This window comes from Ochotona princeps, chromosome 21, assembly GCF_030435755.1.
Source record: "Ochotona princeps isolate mOchPri1 chromosome 21, mOchPri1.hap1, whole genome shotgun sequence".
Taxonomy (NCBI): Eukaryota; Metazoa; Chordata; class Mammalia; order Lagomorpha; family Ochotonidae; genus Ochotona; species Ochotona princeps.
Genome location: NC_080852.1, coordinates 28731639 through 28754105, shown reverse-complemented (window position 1 = coordinate 28754105; position 22467 = coordinate 28731639). Strand labels below are relative to the sequence as shown.

General features: G+C 49.8%; 1 protein-coding gene and 1 pseudogene across 5 annotated transcripts in view; one reads left to right on the top strand and one right to left on the bottom strand.

Moving 5' to 3' along the window:
- Nucleotides 1-22467, top strand: part of ZDHHC3 (zinc finger DHHC-type palmitoyltransferase 3) — a 50380-nt gene that overhangs the window by 13540 nt on the left and 14373 nt on the right. For 4 of the 5 annotated variants that reach the window (XM_058678802.1, XM_012925897.2, XM_004581402.2 and 1 more), the window contains exons 2-5: nucleotides 3409-3738; nucleotides 13629-13753; nucleotides 20460-20556; nucleotides 21141-21222. In XM_058678802.1, the coding sequence (XP_058534785.1) occupies nucleotides 3433-3738; nucleotides 13629-13753; nucleotides 20460-20556; nucleotides 21141-21222 (610 nt within the window). In that variant the 5' untranslated portion in view covers nucleotides 3409-3432. Of the gene's footprint in view, nucleotides 1-3408; nucleotides 3743-13628; nucleotides 13754-20459; nucleotides 20557-21140; nucleotides 21223-22467 lie in introns of those variants that run through there. The other variant, XM_058678804.1, reaches the window with a different exon arrangement.
- LOC105941601 (dynein light chain 1, cytoplasmic-like) lies at nucleotides 19249-19659 on the bottom strand (annotated as a pseudogene).

The following is a 22467-nucleotide window of genomic DNA, read 5'->3' as shown; positions in this document are numbered from 1 at the left end:
TTTGCACACTTCTTGACCCCACATTGTTCAAGGAGGGGACACTGTTTACTTGAATTAAGGGTCAGTTCACCTGTTTCACATATCTGCTTGGTGTACCCTCCTTCAACCAGGTTAGGGCACAGCCCTGAAAGTACGCAGGCCTCTGAGTAAGCCTCTGAGAGAGCGAGCCCTGGGCTCCCAAGGCTCGGGCATTTGTCTCATGAATGTGTACATGCAATGGCTACTAAGGGCCAGGCACCAGGTTAATGTAAGGCAGGACTTCAAGCTGTCAAGGATGTGTGTGGTGGGAGAGCTGCGGGCTTTTCCTGCAGGCTTGTTATACAGGACTGCCTGTTTCATAAAGAGGTCTAATACAACTTAGTTGTATTTACTTTTCTAGCCCACAGGCAATTAGCAGTAGTAAATAGAGGGTATGTTGGGAAAACTGGTGACTATAGATACAGAAATGACAGTAGCCAGGAGTGGAAGAGGAAGACAAAGAACCACACAGAGGAGATGCCAGAGTTATAATTATAATCTGAACTGCCGCTTGCTGCAAGACCGAGACCCATTGAATCTGGGTAGCCCCTGGGGATGTCATTACCTAGCACAGGCCAGTAATGGCTGTTCTGGCCATGGTCCCCAGTCGTCCCAGAGGAAACGGATGGCTGCTGTCACTTAATGCAGGAATAGCAGTAAGTGGTTCTCTTTTCTTCATTAGGTCTTTTTTTCTTTTCCAAAGTTGGCATCAGTTTTAGGATTCACCTCCACCATTTGAATGGCCCTCAGGGAGCAGGTTTAGCCTCGCAGTTAAGCTACCTTTGTCCCATATAGAGAGATTCTATTCAGTTTCCTGATGTGGGTTGAGGCAGGGGCAGCAGGTGAGGACTTGGGTGGTTGGGGTCCTGCCCACCCGCACAGGAATGTTCTCAGCCCTGAGTACTGTAGACCAGCGCTCAGAAGCTCTCCCTTCATCTCTCGGCCTCGCAGATTAAGGAATAAGATTTTTTTTTTTTACATTGGCCCTCGGACTATGAATGTAACTGACCATCCACCACACCAAGCTGTTCTGGAAAGGCAGGAGTTGTGGTGAATGTATTATTTATTTGATGGGTTACCGCTGCTTGGGATCAAGTATCAGACTTTTCTAGAGTAAATACCTTTGGCTTGTGGGTCATGTGGAATCCATCACGGCTGCTTGCTTCTTGCTTTGTAGTTCAAAAGCAGCCAGAGACGGTGTGTAATTGAATGTTGTGGCTGTGGGCCATTGACACATGATTGGTTTAGAGCTTAGTGATTGTGGGAATCTAGGTGGAAAACACACAACCTTTGGCTCTAGAATGTCTGGACCTTTCTGGACTCATTCTAACTTTTCATAACTATGCTGTCTTCAATCCAGATGCTTTTGTTTGGGGGTGAGGGCAGTACAGGAAGAAGGGATAAGGGTAGCCCAGCACAACCATGGAAGCCTGACCTTGCCTTCAGAGCCATGCCATTCAGGGAATCACTTGTAGCCTCTCCTCTCTGCCTATCCTTCCCTCTTCTCCTTTTCCCTGCTCTCCTCTCCTTTCCCTCTTCCCTTCCCTCTTCCCTTCCCTCCTCTCCTCTCTTCTTTTTCTCCTTTTCTTTTTTTTTTTAAGATGTCATTGTTTTTTTATTGGAGAAATAGATGTACAGAGAGACAAAGATCTTCCATCTGATGGTTCACTTCCCAAATGGCTACAACAGCTGGGCTGAGCTGATCTGAAGCCAGAAGCCTTTGCCAGATCTCCTATGCAGGCGCAGAGTCTCAAGGCTTTGGGCCATCCCCCACTTTTCTCCCCCCAGGCCACAAGCAGGGAGCTGATCGGAAGTGGAACAGTTGGGACACAAACTGGTGCCAGTATGGGATGCTAGCACTTGCAGGCAGATGATTAGCCAGTTGAGCCATTGTGCCAGCCCTAGCCACCTCATTTTCTGAGAAACCTGGTTGGTGATGCAGTCAACCAGAGATGTTAAGATGAAAACAGAGCAGGGCAGATGTGCTCCCTATGTCTGTCATACATGTGGATAGACTTTGGTCGTTGCTGCTTAGTTGTGTTACTGATGTCTCCAGAGACTGGGGGACAGCTGTCGGGAACAGTGGGTGTCTTTCCTGGAGAGTCCATGTGTAACTGTTGAGGTCTGCTGTGTTTGCACAAGCGCTTCCACCAGCTCTCTTGACTTGGACACCTCCTCCCTGGGAGGAGGTGGCCAGAGCTGGAATATGGGTGTTCTACAAGTGAGAAAACAAAGACTGGTGAAATTGCATGGCCAGGTGCTGGGAATACTTGACACTAATTGTCCAATACATTCTACTCCTGTTCCGTCACCGATAGGGACAGCACAGCTCAAAGTTGTCTTGTCCCCAGAAAAGAATCATATTGACCACTCGGGCTAAAACATTTGGTTTGTTTCAAGAACTGTACCTGTCCTAGTGACTGTGTTGCCTTTATTGGTTGCTAGTGCACTTGGAATGTGGAATGGTTACAGCTTCACACTAGTCCTCAGCCATCACTATTTTTTTCTGCTATACTTCCCTGTTAACCCCGAGCAGCCTCAACAGCAACCTGTGGGTTTGACCTTGGTGTGGAGGCAGGGGTGTTACTGGTGACAGATTTCCCAGAGAAGTTGGTACACATGTGTCTCCCCTTTCCTTGATTCTTCAAGTGAAAGCTTGACTGTGAAAGCCCAGTCGGCCTAGATCACCAGTAACCCAGAGGCCCGAATTCTAGTTATGCACCTGTGATGAGCTGTGTCTACTGCTTCTGCTCCAGCCTGCCCAGGCGTGTGAGTGAATCTTTGGGGCCAGATGGTCCTGTTGGCACTAAGGAACAGAGAAGACACCTTTTTTTTTTTTTTTTTTTTTTTTTTTTTTTTAAGATTTATTTTTATAGGAAAGGCACATTTTCAGAGAGACAAAGATCTTCCATCTGCTGGTTTACTCCCGAGCTGCAAATCCACCTGGCCAATATGGTTCATTTTTGGGGATAAGATAGCTTTGAGCTCTGCTGTTACTATACGTGATAGAGCAAGCACCTGGCTGCCATCTGAGCTGATCTGAAGCCAGGAGCTTCTTCTGGGTCTCCTGCATAGGTGCAGGATCCCAAGGCATTTGGCCATCCTCCGCTGTTTTCCCAGGCCACAGGCTGGGAGCTGGATAGGAAGTGAAATAGCCAGGACAGGAACCAGCCCCCATTTGGGATGCTGGCACTTGGAGTAGAGGATTAGTCAATTGCAGCCAATATGCGAACTGTCAGACAACTCACATTTTGAGTAAAAAAGGCGTGCAGGCAGCCTTCAGCAAGGAGTTTGCACTGGATACTTGTGGTTCACTTTGGAAAGGTGGTTTTGTCTGTCCTCTAGCTGATGAGACAATTCCAAGTTCCTGCATTCTTTCTTGTGTTTCAGATGCCAGTATGGACAGAATAACTTATGATGCTCAACCCCGCCCACCACTTCCGAGACATTGAACGAAAACCTGTATACCTCCAGCCAGAGAAGTGCATCCCACCTCCCTACCCTGGTCCTGTGGGAACCATGTGGTTTATCCGCGACGGCTGTGGCATTGCCTGTGCCATTGTCACCTGGTTTCTGGTCCTCTATGCGGAGTTCGTGGTCCTCTTTGTCATGCTGCTTCCATCCAGAGACTACGTGTACAGCATCATCAATGGGATCCTTTTCAACGTGCTGGCCTTCTTGGCCCTGGCTTCCCACTGCCGGGCCATGCTGACGGACCCCGTGAGTATGTCTGGGCTCGTTTTGACTAGCCCACACTCTCCTCTGGCCCTGGTGTAGGCATACCCTGCATGTACCCCTTGGACCATGGGAATGTGGAAATCAGGAGGGTCAGGGCTGGGTGGGAATGGGTGGAAGAGGGTGGGACCGTCCCCCATGTTCACAGTTCTGTAGAAATCCAGCTAGGGAAGAGCCCAACATGAGCACCACACCTGCCTGTCTTGGGTGAATATACTGTCAGTACCATGGAAGGGTCTTGGCCGGAAAGATGTAGTTGAATTGGCCTTGTACTCTGGAACAAGGTCACAACAGCTGAGCTGTACTGAGAGTGGGATAAGGATGATGCTTCCAGGACCAGAGCCAGGCAGATCTGAGAGGAAAGCCACATTAAGTTCCAGGAACTGACACAAAAATGGCTTAGATGAGGTTCATTTTTGCCTCAGACACTGGGCCAGCCCGCATGGGCCGCAGCAGCAGCCTCTTGATGAGTACCTGTGGCGAAGTGGTAGTGTTCTATGTGATGACCAGCTGAATATACCAGGCCACATGGTGGCTCTTGGAGGTTTTGTCCCCTGGTATTAAAACACCCCATCCTATTCATCACCATCTTGTGTGCCAAAAGGCAAGAGGCTGCGGTGTTTGAAAAATGCCTTTCGTGGCTTCACATTTCAGCTCCTGGGAAGTGTGTGTGTTTAAATCAGGCAAAGGAAAGCACTGCTGGTGGCTCTGGCCCTGGCCCTGGCCACACAGGCTTCTGGGACTAGCTCCCTTCTCATTTCCTGCTGTCTCAGGTGGTGGATGGTGACTCCATCTCCAGGGAGGCAGCTTTCCCAGGCCCATTAGATGTGACGGAGCCACTGCCTGTTCATAAGCGTGTCTCACTGAGATGGCGCATGTGGACAGGCAGGGGCCTGCTGGCCGACAGGCTCACCCAGCAGTCCCCGCCTGAGGAAAACAAGTACGTGGGTCTGATTGTAAGTACTTCCACACATGAAAGGCCGAAAGAGTTTAATGTTGGGCCCAGTGTGGTAGCCTGGTGGCTAGAGTTTACAGTTGCATCAACTTGGTCATACTGAAAGCAAGTTAAGTATTTATTCATAAGTTTTTATGATGTTCTTTGCGCTGGGATACAGTAATAAAAGATGCCCTTTTGTTCAGCTTTTACTTGTGGCCCCATGTCTTCTAAACCCAGCAGGGAGCCTCTTTGTCAAGGAGACAGGGTAGCCTCCTGTGATAAAGGCTGTAGCAGAAGAAAGGATGGATCCTGGCGTGATTTCGTCTTAATATTATTTTTCTCTTAAAAGAGATTTATTGGGCCTAGCACTAGAGCCTGGTGGCTAAAGTCCTTGCATTGTACACACTGGAATCCCACATGGTTGCTGGTTTTAGTCCCGGCAGCCACGCTTCCCATCCAGCTCCCTGCCTGTGGTCTGGGAAAGCAGTCGAGAACGGCCCAAAGCTTTGGGACCCTGCATCTGTGTGGGAGACCTGAAAGGGGTTCCTGGTTCCCCGCTTCGGATTGGCACAGCACCAGCCGTTGCAGCTCACTTGGGGAGTGAATCATAGGACGGAGGATCTTCCTCTCTGTCTCTCCTCCTCTGTGTATATCTGACTTTGTAATAAAATAAATAAATCTTAAAAAAAGATTTATTTTTTTCATATTGGAAAGGCAGTTATACAGAGAGGAAGAGAAACAGAAAGGAAGATCTTCTGTCCAATGGTTCATTCCCCAAGCAGCCACAATGGCCAGAGCTGAGCCAATCCGAAGCAAGGAGCCAGGCGCTTCTTCAGGGTCTCCCACACGAGTGCAGGGACCCAAGGCTTTGGGCGGTCCTCGACTGCTTTCCCAAGCCACAAGCAGGGAGCTGGATGAGAAGTGGAGCAGCCAGGATTAGAACCAGCACCCATATGGGATCCCGGGGTGTTGAAGGCGAGGACTTTAGCCGCTAGGCCACGCCGCCAGAACCATAAATATTTTTTAAAAAGGAGATTTGTTTTACTTGAAAGAGATTTTCCATCCACTGATTTACTCCCCAAATGACTGTAATCACCAAAACTGGACTGGTCCAAAGCTAGAAGCAAGAAACTTCTTCAGGTCTCGAATGTGGGTCGACGAACTCAAGGCCTAGAACCGTCCTCACTGCTTTCCCAGGCATAAGCAGCAATCTGGATTTGAAGTGAGATGTGAACTGGCACCCATTTGGTTGCCAGCCCCAGCATGCTTGATTATTGTTGTTTGAGATGGCCCTTGAAAATCGCTGGTTTCTTCAGCCCCGTCCCCACTGTTTTCCTTGGTGTCTTTCTCACACAGTTACGGTATCCTAGGTACTGATTAGAGCAAGTACTGTGATCCTGGATGTGTTTCAGTGTTAGTGGATGATGGCGTTGGCAAGAGAGTGGTGTTACTTTGAGGCAACTGTTAAAAAAAAGCCTTTCCAGGGCCTGGTGTAGTAGCCTATTGGCTAAATCCTCACCCTGCACACGCTGGATCCCATACGGGCGCCAATCCATGTCCCAGCTGCTCCACTTCCCATCCAGCTCCCTGCTTGTGGCCTGGGAAAGCAGCCGAGGACGGCCCAAAGTCTTGGGATCCTGCACCCGCATGGGAGACCTGGAAGAAGTTCCTGGCTTCGGATCGCTCAGCTCTAGCCATTCTGGCTACTTGGGGATTGAACCAGCAGATGGGAAATCTTCCTCTCTTCACTCTATAATTCTGACTTTCCAATAAAAGTAAATCTTAAAAAACACCTTTTCCCAAGTCACACACCAGTAATACCTGGTAAATATGTCTCTGTGTAAAGTTACGGGTTGTTGAGTCAGATCGCCCAGATCTAAATGTCGTTCTGCTGCCTCTTGGCAGCATCACCTTGGGAAGTTGTGGGACAGCTCTGCATTGTTTACTTGAGATAAGAAGGGAGGACAGCATAGTGTCTACCTCATGGGTTCATGGTCAGAAATAGCTGACAGAATAGGGTTCTATCAGCATTTGAAACCCTGCTAGCATAGAAGCACTGTATAAACGTCTGTCCCACTGTCTGGCTGCTTGCCAGACCCTGGGCGGTTTGCTGGGCCTGGAATTGAGAGATGCTGTCTTTCTCCTCTGGGTGGGTGGGGTGTGGTTCCCTGCGTGTTAGCCTGCGAACTGATTAGGAATTTGTCTGGCTTGGATTGGGGCATCACAAAAGGGGCAGAGAAGGTGATCCCTGGGTCAGAGGAGGGGCTGGCGTAGGTGCAAGAAGCAAGGCCTGGCATGGTAGCCTAGTGCCTAAGGTCCTCGCCTTGCACCAGGATCCCATATGGCACCAGTTCATGTCCCAACAACCTCACTTTCCATCCAGCTCCCTATTTGTGGCCTGGGAAAGCAGTCGAGCACAGCCCAAGGCTTTGAGACCCTGTACCCACGTGGGAGACCTGGAAGAAGTTCCTAGCTCCTGGCTTCAGATCAGACAGCTCTGGCCCTTGAGGCCTCTTGGGGAGTGAATCAGCAAACGGAAGTTCTTCCTCTCTCTCTCTCTCCCCTCCTCTCCGTGTATTCTGCCTTTCCAATAAAAATAAACAAATGTTAAAGAAAAAAAGAAGCAAGGAGGTGCCTGGCCAGCTGAAGGGGTGAAGGATTTGGGTGCTGCCAGTAAGGAGTTGGAGTGCAGAAAAGGAGAAGTCAGAGGGCACGATGCCTTTGGGGAACTGCACGGAGTCCGCAGGGTGAAACTGGGAGGGAGGGAGGAAAGGAGGGAGGGAAGGAGGCAGGCGGGTACATGGGTTGATTGATTGGTCCCAGGGCAGGTTGGGTAGCCATCGTGCCTAGGGAGCATTACAGACTTTTAGGAATACTGTGATCAGACTCACACTGAGAGAAAGTTTACGCTGGAGAGGAGTCAAGAGGAAGGACAGAGGTGAGGCTGCAAATGTGAGGGAGAGCCTGTAGGCCTGGAAGTAGGCCTTGTCGGTGGTGTGGAGGGCGTGGCATGCAAAGCATAGCTTCTAGCAGAATCAGCCCCATGGAGTAGTCGGGCAGGGCTGGGGGATACAGGGTTAGAAGGATCGAAGATTCTCACCTGAATAACAAACCAAATGGATGTGCCATGGGCCAGGGAAGGGAGACTCCAGGAGGACAGAGTAGTGGGTGGAGGTTTGGCTGTGCACAGGGAATTCTGGAGTTTGATTTTATTTTGTTTCAATGCCTTTGTTCAAGTGAATAGAGACCCCTGCAGATGCAAAAGAGGTTGATGCTGGAGCAAGATTCAACTCTGTAACAGAAGTTGGGGATTGCAGGCAAAATGTCCAGGGGAGCGTGCAGAGTGGGCAGGAAGAAGGTCCCTGAGGAACCCCAGTGTCCAGGACAAGTAGGATCATGAGAGCCAGGGAGAGGTATGGCCCACACTCTGGGAAGAAAAGTTAGTGGGCAATGAGGAGACCCTGAGGATGCTGAGGGCCAAGAATTGATCTGTGGGTTTGGCCACCGGAAGTTGTGCAGTGACATGGTCAGAGTTCTTGGTGTTGAGGGAATGGGTGCCCGTGCACAACAGGGTGAACAGTAAGGGGGCGACTCTGTGTGCGGGTGACTTTTCAGGGAAGGTGGGCAGAGTGCAGAGTCTGCTGAGAACAGGAGAGAGCCTGGAGAGTTTGTGTGGAGTCCCTGGGAGCCAGGACTAGCTGGACCCCTTGTCCTCCAAGACAGTGGGGCCTGCTGGTCCGGGAAGGGATGAGGGGTTCGCAGGAACTTACCAACAGTTGCAGTTTTCTCTGAAATCAAAAAGGAAATGTGTAGGAGAAGAAGGTAGCAGGAGTTTGGGCTAGCCACTAAGAGGAATGGTGAGTGCAGGCACTCCAGGCCCCCTCCACAGCACTCACACACAGATGTACATGCACACACGTGCACAAACAGCACGTGGCTGCACTCCATCCCACTGAGGTCAGAGTGAGGTAGAGGGCAACAGCCAGGACAGGAGAACTTCAACAATCGCTCTGAAGCCAGGTTTTTTTTTTTTAAGTTTTGTTTATTTTTATTGCAAGTCAAATGTACAGAGAGGAGGAGAGACAGAGAGGAAGATCTTCTATCCGATGGTTCACTCCCCAATCTGCTGCAACGACCGGAGCTGAGCCAATCCGAAGCCAGGAACCAGGAGCTTCTTCAGGTCTCCCATGCGAGTGCAAGGTCCCAAGGCTTTGGGCCGTCCTCGTCTGCTTTCCCAGGCCACAAGCAGGGAGCTGGATGGGAAGTGGAGCTGCTGGGATTAGAACCGGCGCCCATATGGGATCCCAGGGCATTCAAGGTGAGGACTTTAGCCGCTAGGCCACGCTGCCGGGCCCAGAACACACTCTTTAAAAACAGAAAGTGGAGGGAGGCAGGGGGGAAAGATGAGACCAGGAAAGGGGAGAAGGAAGTGAGGAAAGCAATGAGTGTCCCCAGGAGAGCCCTGCAGGTGCAGCGGCCTGGATGGGGATGAACCTTGTGGGAGATTGATGCACATGGAGTCGGGCTGTTAGAAAGCCCAAGCTGCTCACTGTTTCTAGTCTTCGTCTAGGAGAACAGATGAGGAGTTACCATTGTGGCATGGTAGATTAAGTTGCTGCTTGCCTTCCTGGCAGGCCATATTGAACACAGGCTTGAGTCCTAAATCAAACTTCTGATCTGGGTCTCTGTTAGTGAGTCTGAGAAGGCAGTGGAAGACGGCCCAGGTACTTGTCCCCTGCCACTCACGTGAGAGACCCAGTTGGTGTTCCAGGCTGCTGGCTTCAGGCTGACCCAGCCCTGCTACAACAGTTGTGGCCATTTAGGGAGTGAACTAGCGGATGACAGATCTCTTCTCTCTATCCTCTCTGTGAGTGTGTCTTTCAAGGAAGTAAAAGTAAATATTTAAAAAATAAAGAATTACAGGCAAAAGTGAGAGTATGAGCAGGAGCTCTGATTGCCCGTTCTTTCTGCAGTCACTCCCGTGGGATCTCCCAAGCTGCAGTGTCTGGGACCTGCTTATGATCGGGCCTCAGGAGAGCTCCTGTGTGAAGCAAGCCGCTGGGTCTTGGCTTAGGAAAGCAGAGCTCCGTCACTAGGTCTCTCCGGGCAGTGTTGTCCGTTTGCACCTTTCCTCTTACACGCATGGCAGTGGTGTCTGGGCAGGTTTCTGTGGATTCAGGATCCACAAAAAGTCACACAGTATGGAAACTCGGTTGCCTTTTCACACATGTGATGGAAAGATGAGGCTTTTGGGGGGCCCTGTTTCTTGGCCTGCCTCTAAGGGCTTCCAAACCCCAACTCTTTAGAGGATGTTTACAGACCTCAGGAAAAGAGGAGGGTCATATTCCTACTTTGGGTGATTGCTTCTTGGGATTTATTGGGTTTTACTGTGTTTTTAATGAGTCTTTTATATTGCAAAAGCCATATGTTGATAATAGAATATTTCAGATAGTCAAAAAATAAAATGTGTCTTCAGTCCTCCTAGATAACTAATGCTACTGTTAGCATGTAGCTTGCCTGTTTCCCTATGCAAGTTTGTGTGTATGTGTGTAATCTGTAATTGGTGTTCCTTATTTCACTTTCTATGGTATATGTAGTATCATATGTAGAATAATATTCTCAATGGTGTTTTACATATCATATGATTCTTGCCCAGCAAGTTTTTCTTGCTTGTAAAATTTCTGTCATGTGTTTTTCTGACATCTGAGTGCTTTTTACAGAATAACTTTGTACTGTTTTGAACTTTTTTTTTTTAAGATTTTTATTATTATTGGAAAGCCGGATATACACAGAGGAGGAGAGACAGAGAGGAAGATCTTCCATCCGATGTTTCACTCCCCAAGTGAGCCACAACGGGCTGGTGCTGTGCCAATCCGATGCCGGGAACCAGGAACCTATTCCAGGTCTCCCACGCAGGTGCAGGGTCCCAATGCATTGGGCCGTCCTCAACTGCTTTCCCAGGCCACAAGCAGGGAGCTGGATGAGAAGTGGAGCTGCCGGGATTAGAACCGGCGCCCATATGGGATCCCGGGGCATTCAAGGTGAGGACTTTAGCTGCTAGGCCACGCCGCCGGGCCCTGTTTTGAACTTTTAAACAAAGTTTAAGATTTATTTATTTGAAAGGCAGAGGGAGGGCCCGGCATGATAGCATAGTGGTTAAAGTACTCGCCTTGCATGACCAGGATCCCATATGGGCACCGGTTCTAATTCTGGCAGCCCTGTTAATTCTGGCTCACTCCCTGAATGGTTGCATTTGCTGGCCTGCGCCAGACTGAAGCTGAGAGCCAAGAATGGCATCCTGGTTGTCCTGTGGGTGGCAGGGACCCAAGTACTCAAGCCACCTTGTGCTACCTGGCCAGGTGCCTTAGCAAGAATTGGCCAGGAGCACAACACTGGGACTCTGATACAGGACGGGATGCTGCACTGTGACAGCAGACTGAATGGACAACTCCACAGTTGAGGCCCTTGTGAGAGTGTGAGGGATGGAGAGGCCAGCATCCCACTGCACGCCCTCCTTCCTCCCCCTTAGCTCCTGAGCACTGATGACCGTGCCTGCCAGGTGCTCAGCCCCGCGGCCTCCCCGCTTTCCTTGTGCTTCCCCAGTGCTTGGCATGGTGGAGGTTTTCGGCCGAGAGGTGTTGTTTTATTGCTCTCTACAGATGCAGTCTTCAACCCCTGTGAGTCATGTTCCTAGCAAAAGATAAAAACAGCTTCTCTGTGTTCTTGGCATTTAACGATGTCTCTTCAGTGGTTCTTCCCCTTCCGGAACTCCTTCAAGAAATGGCTCAGATGACTGCTCCTCATCCTTTCTTCTGCAGCAGACCCTCACTTATCCTATTTGAGTTTTTAACTGTACTGTAGGGAGACCAGGGCTCGTCTGGCCAACGCACCTGCCACTGCCCACCCTCACCTGCCTTCTTGGACTTGGAGGAAGTCCCATGCTCTGCTGTTGTGATAGTGCGGTGACTTCCTGGGTCATGGTGCCTTGTGGATACCCACTGAGAAGTAGAGCCTGGTTATGCTATAGAGCGCAAGTGGGGGCCGTGGAGAGAGCATGTCGGTCTCACTCTGCAGCCGTGGCTTGACGTGGTATCAGTTCTGTTGGGGGCTTAGTAGAACACATGGAGTTCCCCAGGATGGTCTCCTTGGTCTCCCTTTATTATTCTTTTTTTTTTTTTTTTTAAAGATTTACTTATTATTATTGGAAAGCCGGATATACAGAGAGAAGGAGAGACAGAGAGGAAGATCTTCCGTCCGATGTTTCACTCCCCAAGTGAGCCGCAACGGCTGGTGCTGTGCCAATCCGATGCCGGGAACCAGGAACCTCTTCCAGGTCTCCCACACGGATACAGGGTCCCAAAGCTTTGGGCCGTCCTCAACTGCTTTCCCAGGCCACAAGCAGGGAGCTGGATGGGAAGTGGAGCTGCCGGGATTAGAACCGGCGCCCATATGGGATCCCGGGGCGTGTTCAAGGCGAGGACTTTAGCCGCTAGGTCACGCCGCCGGGCCCTCCCTTTATTATTCTACTGACAACACTTTTCACCCATTAGCGGGAAGCTGTCAGATGCCTTAGCTTGGGCTGTGTGTTCACTGTGCCAGGCCAGGGCCCTGCCACTGACCTTGGGGCTCTCGGATGGAATTTACATCCCCTGACTTCAGCCTGGCTCAGGCCTGCCTGCTGGAGCCTTTTGGAATGTGAACCAGCAGACACAAGCTCTTTCTCTGTCTCTCCTCCTTTCGCTGTGACTGTCTTTCAGATAAATAAACTTTCTTTGAAAAACCAAATTACTTGCAAGGAGTTAAAGAGAGGAAGAGAAACAGGTTTTTCTGTGTGCTGACTTGCTCTCATAATGGCTGCAGTGACCAGGACTGGGCAGTTGGATTCACCAAGAACTGGATACAAAGTTTATTCCTGGCAGTAGTGGGGATCAAATAGACATGGGTCTGTGTAGTAGTATAGCATGCCAATTCTCCACCTGCAGTGCCACTGTCCCACATGGGCACCAGTTCGTGTCCTAGCTGCTCCACTTCTAATCTCCTCCCAGGAGAAGGACTGGAAAAGCAGCAGAGGACGGCTCTAGTCCTTGGGTCCTTGCACCTAGTGGGAGACCCAAGGAAATTCCTGGCTCCTGGTTTCAGCTCAATGGCCTAGATCCAGCCATTGTGGCCATTTGGGGAATAAACCAGCAGCAAATCTGCTTTCAAATAAGGAGACAGAAGTTGACTCAGGAATTTTGTGTGTGAGATACTTATTTGGAAAGCAGAGTGACAGAAAGTAGGACGGGGGTGATTATGCATTCACTGGTTCACACCCCGAATGGCCGCAGCACCAGGGCTGAACCAGGCTCCGTGCAGGTCTCCCGTGTGGGTGGCAGGGACTCGAAGACTTGAGCTCCATCTGCTGCTTCCTTAGCACATTAGCAGGGGCTCAGCTTGGCACTCCCGTATGGGATGCAGGTTATCCCAAGCAGCAGCTTCAGATGCTATGTCATAACACCTGTATTTTGATTCCAGTTTTAACAGAACCTGTTCAAAAGTAGAGCTGCAAATTTGGATCTGCAAGCTGGATTTGGAAAACTGGGCTGTTAGAATACTCACCAGTGGCAGGTGGCAAAGAGCAGCACTACTACCAGGAAGTTTAGTGTGAACCAAAAGAAGTCAGTCAGCTCCTGGGAAGCGTGAAGCTGAAAGAAAGTGCCTCTAGCAGAAGGAAGCCAGAGCCATCAGAAATGGAGTAATTAGTACAGAAACTCTTCAAGGGGTTAACGTGGCCTGATAGTATTTTGTCATCACAATGCCTATTCCTGCAGCCGCATCATTCTGAACATAGAGGTCACACACACGTGCAATTGTTCCGTTAAGGTGATTATCCCAGCTGAGGGTGTTGGGGTCGCCGGAAGCAGCAGGCTGACCCTGACGCCGTTCCTCTTTCTTCCAGGGGGCCGTGCCCAAAGGAAATGCTACTAAAGAATTTATCGAGAGTTTGCAGCTGAAGCCTGGGCAGGTGGTGTACAAGTGTCCCAAATGCTGCAGCATCAAACCCGACCGAGCCCACCACTGCAGGTACGTGCCCTGGGGTTCCCGCCTGCCTCCCCCACAGTGCCAGTTCAGCAGTAGGGCTGTCAGCTGTCCCCTGGTCCCATGCCCCCACTAGATTGGAAAGGGTGTTTGGTTTGGAATACGGGGGGCGAGGAGTTGATCCTGCTGGATGTCGGATCTGGCAGCCCCTGGCTGCATCTTTGTTCAGATGTATGTGAAAATGAGGGGACCAGGAAACCAAGCTTCAGAAGATCGTTTGACGACGTCTGATTCTTGAAGGGGTTGCTGTTGATTGAAGGCCTTCCTCTAAAATAGGCCTTGGTGGAGAGGGTGACGGTTGTAGAACCGGAGCAGCAGAGCTGCTCCGCTGACTTCTCTGTGCTCACTCCCCCCTCTTGGCTTGGAGGTTCCTTTGTTGTTTGGAGTCTTCTCCATGACAGTTCATCTGGTTGAACACTGCACTTTGCTGTTCAAGGACATTTTTGTGCTAAAAGAGCTGTTTAACATGTTGTGAGTTGCATCTTTTGATGAGGTATTCCACACCTTCTGTTGGCTTCGATGAGCTGCTTGTCATGTCCCCTGTGTGTGTCTGTGTTCTCCACTGGTGTCAGCAACTGAGGAGACCCAGTCCTGATGCTTCAAGGTCGGACTGCATAGCTTTTCTTTTCTTTCTTTCTTTTTTTTTTTTTTTAAGATTTATTTATTTCTATTGGAAAGTCAGATATACAGGGGGAGGAGAAGCAGAGAGGAAGATCTGTCCATTAATTCAGTCCCCAAGTGACCACAATGGCCAGAGCTGAGCCAATCTGAAACTAGGAGCCAGGAGCTTCTTCAGGGTCTCCCATATGGGTGGAGGGTCCCAAGGCTTTGGGCCATCCTTGCCTGCTTTCCCAGGCTACAGGCAGGGAGCTGGATGGGAAGCAGGGCCATCGGGATTAGAATTGGCGCCCATATGAGATTCTGGCACATGTAAGGTGAGGACATTGACCACTAGGCTACTGTGCTGGGCCCACATCCCATATGGGAGACATGATTTGAGCCCCAACTCCTCCATTTCTGATTTAGTTTCCTGCTAATGCATCTGGAGACAGTAGATGATGATGTAGTACCTGGGTTCCAGGACTGGCTTCTGTCCAGCTCAACCCTGGCCATTGTATCCATCAGTGGAGTGAGCCAGCAGATGGTAACTGTCTCTGTAATTCTTTCAAATAAGTAAATCTTGGTACACGTTAGGTACAGAATAAGAGGAAAGGGTAGCTGGAGTATTCACGAAGCTCAGATCTTCTATCCGCTGGTTCACTCCCAAAGTGGCTGCAACAGCGGCATTGCTGATCCAGAGCTAGGAGCTGCTTCTGGGTTTCCCACACAGGTGGACTTCAGCCACTAGGTTTGGCCTGAAACAGCAGAGCAGGAGTTGGGAGCCCCAGGCTGGGACTACATATTGTGTGATTTTCTCTGAGGACAGGGTTTGAGTCTAGCAGTCTAGTTGGGAAGTCCCCCAAGAAGTATCACCTTGGGACACAGCACGATGGCTCAGTGGCTAAATCCTTACCTTGCAAGCGCCAGATCCTATATGAATACCGGTTTGTATCCCAGCTGCTCCACTTCCCTTCCAGTTCTCTGCTTGTGGCCTGAGAAAGGGGCATAGAATGGCTCAAAGCCTTGGGATCCTGCAGCCACGTGGGAGACCCAGAAAAAGCTCCTGGCTTCTGGTTTCAAATCAGGGCAGCTCCGTTGCAGCTATTTGGGAGTGTGAACCAGTGATGAAAAATCTTTCTGTCTATAAATCTGCCTTTCTAGTGGAAATAAATAAATCTTAAGAAAGAAAGAGAGATTGAGAGAGAGAAGGAAGGAAGGAGTACAAGAAGAAAGGACTCTCGCCTGAGAAGCCCTCAGACGTGGCTCTTGTGTGCCACAGCTAGCATGGGGCCAGGCTCAGGGCATCACCTGACCTCCACTTTGGTTAGCGCTGTCAATGCGTCTGGGAGAGCAGCAGACGACGGCCCAGCATTTGGCCCCTTGCACCCACATGGGAGGTGGAGATGGAATTCCAGGTTCCTAGTTTGGACCTGGTTGTTGGGGTTGTATGGGATGTGAGCCAGGTGGATGGAAAATATCTCTTTCTCAACTATGCTTTTTAAATTAATAGTGAATTGATTAGAAAAACAGCCTTGGCATTTCATATCTTTAAAAATAAAATACAGAGTTTGTGTCTTGGAGGAGTTTTTGCAGCACTTGGCAGCTGGATTCACTTTGCACCTGAAGGCTGTGTGATTTTCTGATTTGCTGCCCAGTGTGAAACCCAGCTTCCTGGTGCCTGCGCCTTATCTCTTGTAAGAGCCTGGGAGGAGGGCACACGCAAGTGTTTGCTGTGAGGGCTTTGTTTAAGTTCTCGGCAGCTTTCAGGGGATGTCAGGTCACTTGGCGCCTCTCTGCCACCGAGCCAACACTGCCTCCGGAGCCGCCACTTAAAACCCTTTTAAAATGGAGTGTACTTGGGAGGGACACTGCTGAGAAGCCTGGAGCAGGAAGTCAGCCACCCTTGGGAGCTGGCTTCCCAGACCCAGGGAATTAAGACTCAGGAAGAACCAGCAAGAACTGAGACCCCTGGGGCAGCCCCTCTCGGGAAAGGGCAACGGCCTGGTGCCTGAAGCCTAAGGCACAGGGAGCGTCTTCGCTCTTTGCTGTCCACTTGTCTGTATTTTCAGGATGCCCAGGAGTGAGCATGACCAGTTATAGTGTGTAATTTATACAAGTTTTTAAAAATGTATTGGAAAGGCAAAGGCAGAACTTGCATTCATTGGCTCATTCCTTGAGTATCCTGGCCAGCTCAAAGACGAGCCCAGAACTCGGGTCCCCCACGTGCGTGGCAGAGACTCGTACACTTGAGTGGTCATCACCACCTCCCAGGGCTTGCATTAGTAGGAGGCTGAAATTGGGAGCATAGCCAAGACTCAACCCACACACTCTGGCGTGGGATATGGAAGTCACAGGTTGTATTGTAACTGCTATACCAGATGCTCCTTTCCCCTGCCCACAGTGTATTTTAAGATTCCTAACAGAAACAACGAGACAGAGGTAAGGTGATGGTGGTGCTGGTCCTCGTCTCTTGAGCTGTGCCCATTTCAGGCCTCCTGCTCTCCACCTTGGCTCCCGGGCTACACACTCTGGAATGTGCATGTGTTCCTGAGGCCCTGTGGAGACATGGAGAAGAGCACGGGTGAAGAGCGCTGAAGCCCACCACAGATCTGAGGATCTGGCCTCCTGTTGTTTCTATTTTTTTTTTTAATATTCATTTTCACGTGAAAGTAAAAGTTATAGAGACATAAATCTTCCATCTGCTGGTTCACTCCCTAAATGGCCACAGTGGCCCAAGCTGAGCCGGTGTAAAGCTAGAAGCCAGAAGCTTCTTCTGGGTCTCCTTGTGGGTGGCAGGGACCCAATGGCATGAGCCATCCCCCTCTGCCTTTCCAGGCCATCAGTAGGGAGCCGGCATGGAAGATAAGTAGGTAGCACACAAACTGGAGCTCACATGGGATGCTGATGGAAGATTAGCCCACTCTGCCACCACATCAGCCCTCCCTACCCAACCCCAACATGTTCCTTGTTCACACCTAAGGCTTGGACTTAACCACTTTCCACCATAATTCATGCCAGGCTTTGAGAAGCACATACCTGCTCCCAGGAAAGAAAGGTGCCCTGCCACAGGGCCCTCCTTCTGTGAGGTCATGTGCTTATGGCCCAGGGTCCTGGGCGCGTGGACTCTGCAGCCAGAAGGCGCTGCTCTTGTACATTCCCTGCCCTTCCAACTTGTGGGCAAGATCCTCTCCAGCTCCAGGCCAGTGTGAATGTGACACAGCAGCTACACACCCACCCCAGTGTGCTTGGCCAAAAACTTGAATTAAAGTTAGTCATGGAAGCACAGGGAGCAAAAGCTGATGTGAACCAAGGAACTTTTACACACAAAATTAAGCCTGTTGAGGATACCAGTCTCAAGTGCTTGGGGCCAAAAGTGTTTCTGATGGTGGAGTTTTTTGAGAGTATTTGTGGACTCCCCTGATAAACATCCCTAAGCTAACGATCTAGAACCTGAAATGCTTCACACGTGGTGCTTTTTGAGCATCGCATCTGTGTGCAGAAAAAAAGCTTCAAATTAGGGTTACCAAACCCATGTTATTGTTAAGCTTGCACTTATGGAATTCCAGATTTTGGGGTGTGCAACTTTGAACCAGTAATGCCCACAAGATAAAGGTTAGGGAACCTGCCTTAATGAAATGGGGAAACAGAAGTTTTGGGTGTGCGCCTTTGTCATGGCAGTCAAGGCACTGCCAGGACACCCAGCCTGTCGGAGTCTCTAGGTTTGAGTCCTGACTCTGCTGCTGCTTTTTTCCCCTTCTTTTCTTTTTATTATTACTTTTTAAAACTTTTATTTATTTGAAAGCTGAAGAAAGAGATCTTCCAATTGTTAGTTCACCCCCCGGAGGGCCACAGAAGCTGGGCCAGGCAGAAGCCAGGAGCCTAGAACTCCGTCTGGGTATCCTAGGCAGGTGGCAGAGGCCCAAGCACTTTTCCACTGAGTTCCTGATTTGTTAGCAGGCTGCTAGATCAGAAGCAAAGCAGCCAGGATTCAAACCCGTGTTTCTAAATGGGACGTCTGCCTCACAGGCAGCAGCTGAGCTCGCCGCAGTGCCACAGTGCCACAGTGCCGCAGTGCCAGCCTCCTGCTTCTGACCTAGTTTCGTGCTAATGTGTTACCCTGAGGTGGGAAGCAGCACATGATGGCTCAAGTCCTTGGGTCCCTGCCATCCATCCCAGGAGACGGGGAGATCCAGGCTTCCATTTTTGACCTGGCCCACCCTGGACTGTCATGGGCATTTGGGGAGCAAGCCAGCAGATGCAAGATAGATCTCTCTGTCTTTGGGGAAAAATTTTTTTTTAATTAAAATAATAAGTTTTTTAAAAGATTTATTTTATTTTTATTGGAAAGTCAGATATATGTAGAGGAGGAGAGACAGAGAGGAAGATCTTCCGTCTGGTGGTTCAGTCCCCAAGCGGCCGCAACGGCTGTAGCTGAGCCAATCTGAAGCCAGGAGCCAGGCTCTTCTTCTGGGTCTCCCACGCAGTGCAGGGTCCCAAGGCTTTGGGCCATCCTCTACTGCCTTCCCAGGCTACAAGCAGGGAGCTGGATGGGAAGCGGGGCCACTGGGATTAGAACCAGCACCCATCAGGGATCCAGCACATGCAAGGCAAGGACGTTAGCCACTAGGCTACCATGCCAGGCCCAGTAATAAGTTTGTTTTTTTTTAAATGCATCTCCAACATTTATTCTTAAAGGAATGAACTGAGAAAAAAATGGGGAAGACAAATATGAAATAAATACAGATGTAAGCGGTTGTTGCTAATTGTTTTATAACCACAACTAGTACACAGAATGCCCTGCACAAAACACAATGAAGGTTCAAAGACTGAGGTGTTCCCTTCCCAAGGCAATCTCTGATATTTGGAATTTAGGCTGCAGTTTTTTTGGTGGATCATTGGATTTGTGGCTGAGTCCATGCTTTTTAACTAGATTTGAACAGAAGAATGGCCACCTGGCCCAGGTAGAAGTAGATGAAGTGTTTGGTTTCATGTGTCACATAACTGCCGAAGTTTCTCCCCACGATGCAGTGCCCAGTGGGGTTGTACTTCTCGTCAAACTCCTCTTTGATGTGGGCCACAGCATCCTTCTCTGTTGTATTTCTCCAGCGCTCGAGTAGTGCACTCCACCGAATCCTGTTGCATCTCTTCGTATGTGTCCGCGTTGTTGATAACTGCCTTACGGTCGCGTGTGGTTACCGTGGAGCTGGGCTGGCTGACTAGACAGACGGGGGAAGGCGCTGACTCCGTTCAGCTCAGGCGGGAGGATGCATCCTACCAAAGCTGTGGTGCATCTAAGCCAATAACAAGTTTTTGATGAGCACATCTATTGGCAGATGATTCTCCACTCCAGCTTTGGAAAGCAGTTCTCCCAAGGCCCATGAGTCTTGTGTGGTCCCACGTCAAGCAGGGGTGGTGTTTGCTATCAGATGAGGTGGTAAACGGTCCCTGTCCAGAAACTGTCCCAGTAACAGACCTGTGCAAGTTAATGAGACTTTGTGGTGAGCAGTGGAACAGTTGCGTGCTTTCCCGCTGAGATGTTCTTGGGCTGGGCTTCCTGCGTCCCTGGCCCTGCTCTGTAACAGCCGTGCCTTCTCCCTTGGTCCCTCCATGGCGAAGGTGCTGTGCTCCGCAGTAGCACGTGCCACTGCTGCTGCACCTTCCCCCTGAAGCTTGCCGGGATTTTTTTTTGCTTTCTTTCTTTCTTTTTTTTTTTTTTTCTTTTTTTTTTTTTTTTTTTTTTTTTTTGTCTTATGTGGAAATAAGCAGCAGTTGTTCACCAAACCAAGTTTGCGAACTACTTATCCTTTCAGCAAGCCAAGTTCTAAGCTCTGTGTTACCAAATGACATCCCTGCCAGTTCCGGCCTGTTTATAGATTGAGCAAGATAAGAGGCTTTGAAGGTGACCCTGGGAGTGGTGACCTAGCCTTCCCGGTCCCTTGCAACACATCCTGAGCAGAGCCCTTGGCAGTGTCTGAGGGGCTATTTGAAAGCAGTGGAGCTGCAGCTGTGGGTGCTGGGCTCTCCCCGCTGCCATGGGGTCCCCCAGCCCAGTAAGGACTCCCTTAACAGTGTGACTCATGGGCTGTTTCAGTGTCTGTAAGCGGTGCATTCGCAAGATGGACCACCACTGCCCCTGGGTCAATAACTGTGTCGGAGAGAACAACCAGAAGTACTTCGTCCTGTTTACAGTAAGTCAGCTTGCGACTGTGCCCGCCCACCACCAAGCCTCAGAGCCCCTCGGTCCTGTGAAATCTCTCCGCATCCACAGTGCTCTTTACTGCTGCTCAGCAAACTGCCTGGCCACGTAGATTGCCCTTCTGCCAGGGATCTCCCTGCTCACACAGGAGTCTGTCCCCGAAACCTTCTTTGGAGCATTTAGGAAGTGGATTCAAGTGGGTAGCTGTCAGCCAGGGCTCACAGGCCTAGCCGGGGGTGTGGACCTCAGATCTGAGTTGCAGGTAGGTATACCACACTTACCATGAGGCCGGGAAGGGGCACAGGCAGTTAGCACCCTGACTTCTCTCAGGAGCAGCAGCATGCCGGGGGAGCCCCAGCAGCCTCATCGTACTCAGGGCCCATACTTCCGTTCTGGTTCCACGTTCACCTCGGACCTGGGGGGGAGACCAGGGCTCTTCCTTAGGAATGACCAAATGCCGCGGGGCCTCAAGCCCACCAAGTGTGTTCCCGAGGGGCAGGCTGAGGCCCCGTCCCTGTAGCCTGCGTGCTCAGGAGGTTTTCACAACATGGCATCTGCACTACTCTCCTGTTTCAGATGTACATAGCTCTCATTTCCTTGCACGCCCTCATCATGGTGGGATTCCACTTCCTGCATTGCTTTGAAGACGACTGGACAAGTGAGTATATGCCAGTGCTTCCCTCTGTGCCCCAGGGTGGGTGTGTGAGCAGAGACAACGGGGACCAGCTTGGTTCTGTTGGCTGTGCCGTGAACCCATGCAAAGTAGTGAGTCAGGCCTCCTGACTGAGCATGCGCAGGGAGGACGTGGGCCCCAGGCAGGCTGAGAAGCCTGTTCCAGAGATGGGAAGCTGGAGGGGAGGGAGCTTCAGGGTCTATCATCACATGAGGGTTTGAATCAGTGGTTTACGCCAGTGTTGCAGAACCCATGCCTGACTGTTTGGCTAGGATGTGGAGGGTTTTTTGTGCTGATTAAAGTGTGTGTGTGTTTAATGAAATGTACGTATTTCATTAAAAATATTTGGTATTGTTAATATTATTTCCCACGATAGTTTTGTAGGTACAGGGATTGCTCCCTCTCCCTTCTTTTTTCCTCCCCATTTTCCCCTCCACGTTTATAAATCCTTTATGCTACACTATGTTATGCTATAGTCTTTTTGTAGCAGTTACAAGATTTTAGCATTCTGCTATTTAAGTGTGTAATGGCGTTGTAGGTATAAGCAAAGGCAGAAAATCTAGTATCATATTGTCAAGAACATTTTAACTTTGATTGAGAATTCGCTGTTTATTTGAAAGTAGACAGGGATGCTGCAATGTATCTTTACTCCCTGGTACGCTAGTCTCCATTACACAGTTAATCTGTGAGAATCTATGGGACTATAGCTGTTCACCTGTAGATCTATTTTTTTGTGTGTTTTGAGTGAAGGTTGCTTTTATCAGAGAGAATATATATTTCTCCTTTTGGGACTGGCTTATTCAGCATAATAGTCTCCAATTGGAACCATTTTGTTGCAAATGATAGAATTTCATTCTTTTTAATGGCTGAGTAGTATTCTGTGGAGTAGATACGTAGCAGTTTCTTTATCTGTTCCTTTTGAATGGATATCTGAGTTGTTTCCATGACTTGGCTATTGTGGGGATGGTACTGCTATATTGGTTTGGAATATTCTCAGGAGTTAGCTGGGTTAGCTGGGTCAAATGGCAGGTCAGTTTTCATTTGTCTGAGCACTCTCCATACTGACTTCCATAGTGGCTGCACCAGTCTATCATCCCAAATTATTTTTATTTGAAAGGCAGATTTTTACAGAGAGAAGGAGAGAGAGAAAGATCTTCCATCCACTGAATCAACCCCCAAATTACAACGATGACTGGAGCTGAACTGATCCAAAGCCAGGAGCCAGAAGCT